Here is an 11,328-nt window from a genome sequence, read left to right on the forward strand (position 1 = left end):
TAGCACCCAAAAGATCAAAGTATGGGTGAGACACAACTGCTTCCATTAAAAACTTCTTGACAGCTTATTTTTAACTGCAAATATTGTCATTTAATTGTACAAATGAAGGTGCTTCCATGGTGGTGTTTGCATATGTGCACATCTCCTTAAGTAAATTTCTCCAATGCATTTTAAAAACTTTAAATACATCCCCATAGTGGAGTGTCTCTTTGTGCTCTGTTTTGCTCAATCTGTGAAGAATAATACTAGCTAATATTTACTGAGCCACGCTGGACCTGCCATTTCCTTTTATTAATGCACACGATACTTATAAGAGCATTATGAAATAAAAAGTACTTGTAGACTAGGAAGAGGAAACCGAGATAGTGGACACCAAGCACTTTGACTATGGTAATGTAACTACTATGAATCCTGGGCCCTGAGGGATTTGTACGGAACCCGCCGGTCCCTACACTTTTATGAGGAAACCTTGACCCACAGAGATTGGCTGCTTTCTTAAGACCACAGCCTGTTTTTAGGGAAGGTCAAGAAAAGTCTTGTCCTGAGATGGGCTGGTTATATGGGAAGAAAAATCCAGCTTTCTCAGTTTTGATTTTCTTCTGCCATCTACTAACTTGCGAGTCAGGCAGGGTGGCTTACTCCTGCTGTTCCAGCGTGAGAGAAGTTGAGTCTGATCACCAGTGCTGGGATAGCAATGGATTCCTAGGCCTAGGAAAACCCTGAAGATGTATCATTTTTTTGATCCTGTGTCATGATGTTGTCACCTGCAGAGTTCTGGTTGGAGAATCATACAATCACAATAGGAAAAATAAATCCAAAGGGAGAAAACTCCCATAATGTTTTAAGCAAGTTTATGGGTTTTGTTTGGCTGCACTCATAGTTATTTGGGGTGCATGGAGCCTAAAGGCTCCAAGTTGGATCACCTGCTGGGACAAGTCTTGTTTAGCTGGAAGCTGTGACCACAGACATCCACATTCCTGCTGGTCCTGTTCAAGACTCGTGGAGGAAGACACAAACTGACATGGTCTGGATATGGGGACCGTCACTTAGGAGCTCTGTGACCTTGGAGGATATATACAATCTCGGTAAGTTTCAAACTCTCATCTGCAGAAGGGTTTGATGTGGGTTGGTCTGACGGTTCAAGAACAAAGGAGAAATTATGGTAATATTCACATGAGAGAACTCAGGGTCTAGGTTATTACAAAGATGTCTTCTAACTTTGTTTTAAGTCGACCTGTCTTACTGCTCACAGTAGTTAGCAGTGGTGCTGGAGATCCCTTCAAAGTATTTCTTCATAGCTTCCATAGACATCTACATGGCAGAGTTTGAAGGCCCCACGCCATTCTTAATGTTGGTCCTAGAATCAAGGTGCCTGCAGAGTCAGAAGTGTTTTTTACTGAGCCGGGAGTAAATCTTTAGCCCTAGTACCCTACCAAAAGAAAGTAGAAATGCCTTCATCGCTATGGGCCTATCTGTGGTTCTGGGCATACTGTAATTGTTTATAAAGCTTTTCTCAGGACTATCCATCCCTGTTTAAAAATGTCTTTGTTTCTATTTTTGATGGTACTTTTTAGCTCAGAAAGAGGAGTGTTGGTCAGGCATGGTGGTATAGACCTGCAATCGCTATCCAGCCAAACAAACCAACCACCCAAACCAAAACAAAAGTAATCTGTTGCTTGGCATAACTCAGAGGGGACAAAGGAAGGAGGATTGGATCAGCAAAGATGCTAATGGGTGGGGTTTTATGTTTGTTTGAGGTTGGGTATCTCTCTGCATAGCCCTGGTTGTCCTGAACTCATTAGGTAGACCAAGCTGGCCCCGAACACCTAGAGATCATCTGTCTGCCTCTGCCTCGAGTGCTGGGACTAAAGCATGCAGCACTATACCTGAAATCCATACTAGGTTCTAAATAAGGTTTTTCAGGTAGCTTAATTAGAAACTGGGTTTCACACGCTAGTTGGCCCAATGACCACTTTATTGACTGGGTTTCAGCAAAATGAGACAATAACTGTCATTTAAACATTTGGGTAAGAAGAAAATGAACAACCCCCCCCCACCCCAATTCACTAAAGCAAAAGCTGTGCCTCCAAGGGCAATGAGTCGCTGCTGTTTGTGAGTTTAAACAATTAAGGAACACATTGTGTTAATTACCGAAGCAGCAGTGATTGATGTAGAAGCCTTCTGAGCCCTGGATCTTTCCTTCCACCTGCTATGGGAGATGAGAGCCTGATGCCCCAGGAGTCATGTAATACAGTAATGTAATGTAATGGCGTTTTAATTTTGTGTTGTTTTAAATAATTAATTGTAATTTTGGCTGTGTTAGAAGCTGTACGTTTCTCAGTCATCTTTTCTGGCTGGCGTTACTGCCATACCTTGATTATTCAGAGATTAAAAGAGAAGCTATACTTAGAAATGATTTCAAATGAAAGAAGGTAGGTTCCTAATGTAACCTCACAAGGTCACAGTGAAACAGTGGAACCCAGGAGACCTGACGAGTTCTTTCCGTTCTGTGGATGAGAAGGATGGTACCCACTGGAATAAAAGGACTTGGCCGGGGGCAGTGTGCTCCAGGCGGGGGAGGGTCAGGATGTGCTCAGTTCTAAGGTTCTTCCACCCTGACCTTCCTTATCACCCTTTGTCTCTCGCCAGTCGAATGCAGGAACTGGTTCCTGTTTTTTTTTTTTTTTTTTTTTAATTCTGAAGGTGCATAAGTGCAAAGGTCAGAGGAGCTGCACTAGGTCAAGAATATAACACCCACCTCAGAGAACAGAAACCAAGAACTGGAAATTGCCATCTTCCAGCCCTTTGGGAGCTACCTGGAGCTCAGGGCTGCTGGCCTCACCCCTACCCTGCAGCTTCAGCTTTAGCAGAGGCTGTGATTTCCTTCAGCGCTTTGGGCAAAGTGCTCTTTAGCCTGACTCTCCTTCCCCATCCTTGTTTGTAAAAACAAAGATGAAGCTGATAGTTCCTTCACAGCTCCATCAGCCACAGTGTGTGAAATTAGCTCCTGTTTGGGAAGGTTTAAAAGTTTCCCAGACAGTATGTTCACCAACTGTTGTTCTTACTGTTGCTGTTACTATAAAAATCAATTCCTCATCTTTCTTCTTTTAAAAAGGGACCAAAGGATGCTCCTTCTTTTTCTTCTCCTTCTTCTTCTCCTCCTTCTCTTTCTGTCTCTACAGTGCCTAAAAAGTACTTGTTTCTCTATGTTACCTTCCTGGAAGGTCCCAAACAAACCAACAAACAAACAACCAGCTGGCAGTTAAGAAAGCTTCAGAATTATAACTATGCTTTCCTAATTGTCTTACATGGCCTAGTCCTGTTTGCCTGCCAAGTGCCTGCAACCCACCTCTGTGTTCTTGAAAGGGTAGATCCAGGGAACTGATGGAGGGCATCCAGTTTAAGGGGGTGCCATTCTCAGTGTCAGCACCAAGGGTTTCCACAAGAAACATCTTTAAAAAGCGTTCCTCCCCCCCACCCTCCTTGGGGAGAAAGTCACCTCCTAATAGTTGAAGCGGCACCTCCTTCGGGCACACAACCCTGTTCACAGCCTGTTTCTCAACGTTTGGGAATCCTTTAACACTTTATGGAAGGCCACCCTTTAAACCAATCCAACAGCCACCTTCTCCATAACCTGATTTTAGAGGTGTTTCATTATCTCTAATTACTCGGAGTAAATGGTGATTACTCAGTGCTTTAATCATCAGTTTGGCCAGCAGTTACTCTAAACTCAGCGAAGCCCAGACTCCCATGGGTATTTTTGGAAGAAACAGAGACTAGTTGGTGCATGCTTTCTAGTACCTCTTGCACGTGGTCCCCAGGTGAGCCCAGGCTGCTTCCCGAGGCATCGGTGTCCCAGCCAAGGTGGCAACTGAGGGCTGGGGCCCTGAGCAGGCTTCCGGACCCGGGCCTGCCAGGCGAGGCGAGGCCCCGTGGCTGGATGGGAGGATGTGGGCGGGGCTCTTATCCCCAGAAGGGGAGGCGATTAAGGGAGGAGGGAAGAAGGGAGGGGCCACTGGGGAAAGACTGGGGAGGAAGGGAAGAAAGAGAGGGAGGAAAAGAGAAGGAAAGAGTAGATGTGAGAGGGTGGTGCTGGAGGGTGGGAAGGCTGGAGCGCGAGGCCTGGCCCGGAAGGTAGGTGAGTTCGGCATCCGAGCTGAGGGACCCTAGTCTAAGGCACCGCTGCTACCCAGCCTGAGTATCTGGTCTCCGGCCCTGATGGGATTCTCGTCCAAACCGTCTGGAGCCTGCAGCGATCCAGTCTCTGGCCCTCGACCAGGTTCACCGCTGATGTCTAGAGGTCCCCAGGAGCAGCTGCTGGCGAGCCCGCTTCTGCAGGAACCTATGGTGAGCGTGGCAACCTGGCAAGGGGCACTAGTCTGAGGGTTCGAGGTGCAACCGTAGTCGAAGAAACTGGGATGGGGCTCAGGCTGTAACTGAAGCAAGAGTTGGCCTATTTCTCCTTCTCCATCAGAGGTGGGATGATGGGGGTTAAAGGCACCTCCGTATCTGTTACTGCGTCTATCCAACCTACTTTAGGGAGGTGCGGGCTAGGAGAGGCGGGAAGGAGAGAAGGCCTTGGAAGGAAGACCTTGGGAAGGACTGTGGGATTTGGTGGGTTTTGATTCCCCCTAGACCAAGAGAATGGGAAGGAGGGAGTCAACTTAAGTTTCAACACGAGTCGGGAACTGAGGGACTGCACTGGGAGAGAAGACCTAGCCAGAGCTAGCTTTGCAAAAGAAATTGTAGTCTTGCTTCTCTCTAAAGAGCGAGGTAGGCTACAGGGGCTTCGTCGAGCGGGGTGTCACCTAATATTGTCCCCAACACTAGAGAACTCATCTTCAGAAGCATTTTTTTCCTTTCCTTTTCTTTTTTCTTTTCTTTTCTTTCTTTCTTTCTTTTCTTTTTTTTTTTTTTTTAAGACATGGGCACCCATGCATTCTGCCTTTGGTCCTCTCCTACTCCAGGAAGGGGGTGTAAAGTTCGACTGACTGTAGCCTGGGTGTCCGGGGTGTCCGAAGACTACCTATGCGGGTCTTCTGCCATGCTGTGTCTGTGGGGACGAGCAGACAGGGCTAATGAGAAGCTTCTTGGCTCACGATGCCCGAAAGGGTTCGGGGATTGCGGGGTCCTGATATACACTCAGCGGGGCTGGACCCCCGGGACTCGGAAAGTTTCCCGCCACGGCTTTGGTTGATAGTTTTTGAGTATCTGGGTTTATGAGCTGAAGGTTTTGTGAGACATTGAATCACTAGCAGGGTCATATTCGGTAAACTGAGGCTCCTGTGAAATTTTGGCTTTGGGGGAGAATTCTAGGAAGAATAAGTGCTGCCACGAGCTGTGCTAACCCATTAAGGAAAAAAAAAACACGAAAATGAACTTGATATGTAGTTTTTAATTTTATAAAACCAGGGAAGAAAAGACTGATTAGAGAGGGATCCCTGTGAATTTGAAATTGAAACAACTCCTCCGCCTAATTACTTGGTTTTAACGTCGAGAGCGCTCCCCACAACGCTAGAGACTCCCAAGGGCACAGGACTGTCAGGGGATCCCGAGCCTCGGCGGTCCCACTATGCCCTCGCTCCGCATGCGCCAGTCACCAGGATATCTCCATCTCCTTTATCCTTAATATCAAATAAATCAACAATAAGCTTTTTACCCTTTCCAGCGCTTTCCCAGTTATTCCCAGTGGCGACGCTGGCCGGGGAAAGGAGAAATCATCTCAGAAAGCTGCGCGGCTGGTGCTGAGAGCGGACTGTCGCTCAGGGGCGCCCGCGGTCTCTGCACCCAGGCCAGCGTTGTTGGGTAGCGCTGGGCAGCCACCACCGCCAGGAAGGACGTGACCCTCCATCCTTTACCCTTCGTTATCAAAAGTTTCCCGATAGTTCCCCCGGTCCCGAAAACTGGGGCGGGGGGCGGTGAGGTTGGAAAGCTGCCGGACACGTCGAGTTAAAAGGCCGGGTGGAGCGGACTCTGGAGCGGGAGTCCCGGTCCTCGGATGGACCCTGCGCAAGGACCCGCTTGAACAGAAGAGTTGCGCTTCCTGAGGTTAAAACCAGCCCACGTGTGGCAGCTTAGGATAGTCGGTCACCCTCGTCATTGCCTGTGTGTTGGTGAATTTCTTGAGGAATCCTTGCTGCGATTCTGTAGCTGGTGCAAAGGAGGAAAGGGGTGGGGGAAGGAAGTGGCGCGCGGGGGGGGGGGGGGTTGGGGGTGGTTTAAAAAGTAAGCCAAGCCGGAGGGAGAGGTCGGGTGCAGGCCGAAAGCTGTTCTCGGGTTTGTAGACGCTTGGGATCGCGCTGGGATTCCTTTCCGCGCCGGGTCGGAGTGGTAAAGCCCTTGCAACTCTGAGATCCGAAAAAATGTGATGCGCTCTTTCTTCGGCGACGCCTGTTTTGGAATCTGTCTGGAGCTAGGAGCCCAGACGTTCACCCCCTCCGCCTTGGGTGGCACCGCCGACCGGTTTCTGAAGTATCTGCTTGGCCGGAGCGGACGCTGCGGTTGGCAGGCACGGTGCGGGGACACGGTGCGGGGACTCTGGTGGGGCTACTAGACAGTACTTCAGAAGCCGCCCCTGTGACTTTCCCACACCGCTCACACCCTGACACCCCCGCGGCGGACTGAGTTGGCGACGGGGTCAGAGTCTTTTGGCTGTTAGTTAGGTACGCTAGAGGTCTGCGCTGTCCCTAGAAGCATTATTTGGCCTTTTGGAGACCCTGTGGAGGAAGTGCCGGAGTGTGCGAGTGTTCGTGTGTGCGCGCGCGCCTTGAAGGGTCCCTATGCGCTTTCCTTTTCACGTAACTCTCTGTTGTGAGGCTTTGGGAAACTGTCTTTTCGGTCCCCCTCTCGGCTGCACTTCAGCTGTGTCGGCACTGTAAAGAGAAGCGTCTTCTGGTGCACCCTGATCCCCAGGCTTCAGATAACCGGTCCCCGAACCTGGCCAGATGCACTGCACTGCACGCCGCAGGTAGAGACGTGCCCCACGTCCCCTGCGTGCAGCGACTACGTCCGAGGACCGCGCCAGCGGCTGGTGTCCCGCCGAGAGCTCCTCAGAGCAGGCGGGGACAACTCCCAGACGGCTGGGGCTCCAGCTGCGGGCGCGGAGGTTGGCCGCGCTCGCAGGGGCTGGACCCAGCCGGGGTGGGAGGATGGAGGAGGGGCGGGCGGGCTCTTCGGTGAGTGGGGCGGGGCCTCTGGCCCCACGTGACTCCTAGGGGCTGGAAGAAAAACAGAGCCTGTCTGCTCCAGAGTCTCATTATATTCAAATATTCATTTTAGGAGCCATTCCGTAGTGCCATTCCGAGCGACGCACTGCCGCGACTTCTCTGAGCCTTTCCAGCAAGTTTGTTCAAGATTGGCTTCCAAGAATCATGGACTGTTATTATATGCCTTGTTTTCTGTCAGTGAGTAGATACCTCTTCTTTCCCCTTCTTGGGACTTCACTCTGTCCTCCCATCCCTAATCGCTGTCTGTCCCTCCCGTCGGACTTCTATTTTAGTGTCCGCGCCCCACTCAGGCAGCGCTGTTGCTCCCTTTCTGGCCCCTGCAGGCCAGACGCTCGAAGCGTACGGATTTCTTTTAAAGCTCACTCACTGTCTTCTCTGATCCGCTGCGTTGCAAGAGAGGGGGGAGCGCGAGGGACCAAAGAGATGGGAAGGTCCGCAGGTCCGGGCTGCCCCTTGAGGGCTAACCACTCCCTTCCCCGTCTGGTCCCACTAGCCTGGGAAGGCCAGTTCCTTGCCTCACGTCAAACAAACAAACCCGTGTTCGCTTTGGGATCACCCCTACCCTTCCCTGGGAACAAGACTTTTTGCTGAACATTTTCAACGCAGCGACCACAATGAAATAAATCACAAAGTAACTGGGGCAGCCCCCTGACCCCTTTTCCCAGCCGCTGAACTTTGCTGCCCGGTCCGAGCCCCGTCGTCGCTGCTCTGTTCTCCCCTCCTCCTGTTCTTAACCAGCTGGAAGTTGTGGAAATTGGGCTGGAGGGCGGAGGAAGGGCGGGGGGGGGCGGGTGGAGGAAGAGGGGGAGGCTGAAGGTCCGAGTGAAGAGCGATGGCTTTTTAATTCTCCCCCACCCCCTTTTACCCCCTCAACGTTAACTGTTTATCCTTGAAGAAGCCACGCTGAGATCATGGCTCAGATAGCCGTGGGGACAGGATGGAGGCGATCTGATTTGGGGTTATTTGAGTGTAAACAAGTTAGACCAAGTAATTACAGGGCGATTCTTACTTTCGGGCCGTGCACGGCTGCAGCTGGTGTGTGTGTGGGGAGGGTGTGAGGGAGAAAACACAAACTTGATCTTTCGGACCTGGCTTACGTCTTGACCGTCGGTTCCCATCCGTATGTGCATATGCAGAGACATCTCTATTTCTCGCTATTGATCGCTGTTTATTTATTCTTTAACCTTCCACCCCCTCCCCCTCCCCAGAGACACCATGATTCCTGGTAACCGAATGCTGATGGTCGTTTTATTATGCCAAGTCCTGCTAGGAGGCGCGAGCCATGCTAGTTTGATACCTGAGACCGGGAAGAAAAAAGTCGCCGAGATTCAGGGCCACGCGGGAGGACGCCGCTCAGGGCAGAGCCATGAGCTCCTGCGGGACTTCGAGGCGACACTTCTGCAGATGTTTGGGCTGCGCCGCCGTCCTCAGCCGAGCAAGAGCGCCGTCATCCCGGATTACATGAGGGATCTTTACCGACTCCAGTCTGGAGAGGAGGAGGAAGAGCAGAGCCCGGGAACCGCGCTTGAGTACCCTGAGCGTCCCGCCAGCCGAGCTAACACCGTGAGGAGTTTCCATCACGAAGGTCAGTTTCTGTTCCTAGTCCTGGCGGTGTAGGGTGGGGTGGAGCGCGGGGATCGGGGCGCGGGAGGGGAGGGGGACGTAGCTGGCAAGGCAAGCTGAAGGGGCTGTGGAAGCCCCCGGGGAAGAAGAGTTCAGGTTACATCAAAGCTCCGAGTCCTGGAGGCTGTGGAACAGGGCCACTTACCTTCAACTTTTCCAGGGCTGCCTCTGAAGGTACTTTCTGGAGACCAAGTGGTGGTGGTGGTGGGGGAGGGGGGACGTTGGGGAGAAGCAGAAGGGCACCACTCAGATGTAGGCTAGCCCCAGCGGTGTGCTTTAGCTATATCAAAGTCTCGGTTTCTGCCCGTTTTGTTCAAAGCACCTACTGAATTTAAAGTTACAGCTGGGTGTTTGTCAGGTTTATTCAATGGGGGCCTTGTAATGCGATCTGAATGTTTCCTAGCGGATGTTTCTTTTCCAAAGTAAATCTGAGTTATTAATCCTCCAGCATCATTACTGTGTTGGAATTTATTTTCCCTTCTGTAACATGATCAACAAGGCATGCTCTGTGTTTCCAGGATCGCTGGGGAAATGTTTGGTAACACACTGGAAAGTGGAGAGGGAGAGAGGGTGGCCCCTCTTTCTCTTTACAACCACTTGTAAAGAAAACTGTACACAAAGCCAAGAGGGGGCTTTAAAAGGGGAGTCTGAGGGTGGTGGAGTAAGAGTTGACACATGGAAATTATTAGGCATATAAAGGAGGTTGGGAGATACTTTCTGTCTTTGGTGATTGACAAATGTGAGCTAAGTCTTGCTGGTTTGTTAGATGCTCCACTTCTGCTCCTCAAATCAAAAGGCACAGTAACTTCCTCCCCTCAGGTTTCCACTGTAGAAGCAGAATTCAACCAATTCCGCTATTGTTTTCTTTGGTTTTGCTTTTTTTTTTTGTCTTTCTTTCTTCCTTCCTTCCTTCCTTCCTTCCTTCCTTCCTTTCTTTCTTTCTTTCTTTCTTTCTTTCTTTCTTTCTTTCTTTCTTTCTTTCTTGTCTCAGAAAAGCTCATTGGCCTTTTCTTCTCTCTTTTCAACTGTGCCTAGAACATCTGGAGAACATCCCAGGGACCAGTGAGAGCTCTGCTTTCCGTTTCCTCTTCAACCTCAGCAGCATCCCAGAGAATGAAGTGATCTCCTCTGCAGAGCTCCGGCTATTTCGGGAGCAGGTGGACCAGGGTCCTGACTGGGAACAGGGCTTCCACCGTATAAACATTTATGAGGTTATGAAGCCCCCAGCAGAAATGGTGCCTGGACACCTCATCACACGACTACTGGACACCAGACTAGTCCATCACAATGTGACACGGTGGGAAACTTTCGATGTGAGCCCTGCAGTCCTTCGCTGGACCCGGGAAAAGCAACCCAACTATGGGCTGGCCATTGAGGTGACTCACCTCCATCAGACACGGACCCACCAGGGCCAGCATGTCAGGATTAGCCGATCGTTACCTCAAGGGAGTGGAGACTGGGCCCAACTCCGGCCCCTCCTGGTCACTTTTGGCCATGATGGCAGGGGCCATGCCTTGACCCGCAGGAGGGCCAAACGCAGTCCCAAACATCACCCGCAGCGGTCTCGGAAGAAGAATAAGAACTGTAGGCGCCATTCACTCTATGTGGACTTCAGTGATGTGGGCTGGAATGATTGGATTGTGGCCCCGCCCGGCTACCAGGCCTTCTACTGCCACGGGGACTGTCCCTTTCCACTGGCGGATCACCTCAACTCAACCAACCATGCCATTGTGCAGACCCTGGTCAACTCAGTTAACTCTAGCATCCCTAAGGCCTGCTGTGTCCCCACTGAACTGAGCGCTATTTCCATGTTGTACCTGGACGAGTACGACAAGGTGGTGCTGAAGAATTATCAGGAGATGGTGGTAGAAGGGTGTGGATGCCGCTGAGATCAGGATGAGCGCTCGCGCGCGCACACACACACACACACACACACACACACACACATACACGCTGCCCATCCAACCACCCACACATACCACACAAACTGATTCCTTATAGCTGGACTTTTATCTTTAAAAAAAAAAGAAAAAAGAAAGAAAAAAAAAGAAAGACAGAAAAAAAAACCCAACCCTAAACACTCACCTTGACCTTATTTATGACTTTACGTGCAAATGTTTTGACCATATTGATCATATATTTTGACAAATATATTTATAACTACGTATTAAAAGAAAATAAAATGAGTCATTATTTTAAAGATACACTACGGCCTTTTATCTTATTTCCTGTCCCATCCCGTTTTACGTTGAGATGGGGCTGGGGGTAGACCGGAAGTCAGAGGTGGCACTGGAGGTATATAAATTGTGGGGGCCGGAGGCAAAGGATGGCCGAGATGGATTGCTCCCCATCCTCATTTAACCTGAACAAGGAAGCAGCACCCTCTCTCATCTGGATGACACATGCCCTGCCGAGACTGGATGAAAGGAGATGAAAGAATTTGCTTTGGGACTTCTGGATGTCTTGGCTTTGCTCATCT

General features: G+C 50.4%; 1 protein-coding gene across 1 annotated transcript; it reads left to right on the forward strand.

The window, feature by feature from the left end:
• Positions 1 to 4,213: 4,213 nt before the first annotated feature.
• Positions 4,214 to 10,946, forward strand: BMP4 (bone morphogenetic protein 4). Its single transcript, XM_080917339.1, has 4 exons — positions 4,214 to 4,347; positions 7,279 to 7,403; positions 8,435 to 8,811; positions 9,885 to 10,946. Exons 3-4 carry the CDS (start codon positions 8,442 to 8,444, stop codon positions 10,736 to 10,738), a joined length of 1,224 nt encoding a protein of 407 aa, XP_080773465.1. The 5' UTR covers positions 4,214 to 4,347; positions 7,279 to 7,403; positions 8,435 to 8,441; the 3' UTR covers positions 10,739 to 10,946.
• The last annotated feature ends 382 nt before the right edge of the window (positions 10,947 to 11,328 follow it).

The sequence above is a fragment of the Micromys minutus genome, assembly GCF_963924665.1.
Source record: "Micromys minutus genome assembly, chromosome: 5".
NCBI classification, from domain to species: Eukaryota; Metazoa; Chordata; class Mammalia; order Rodentia; family Muridae; genus Micromys; species Micromys minutus.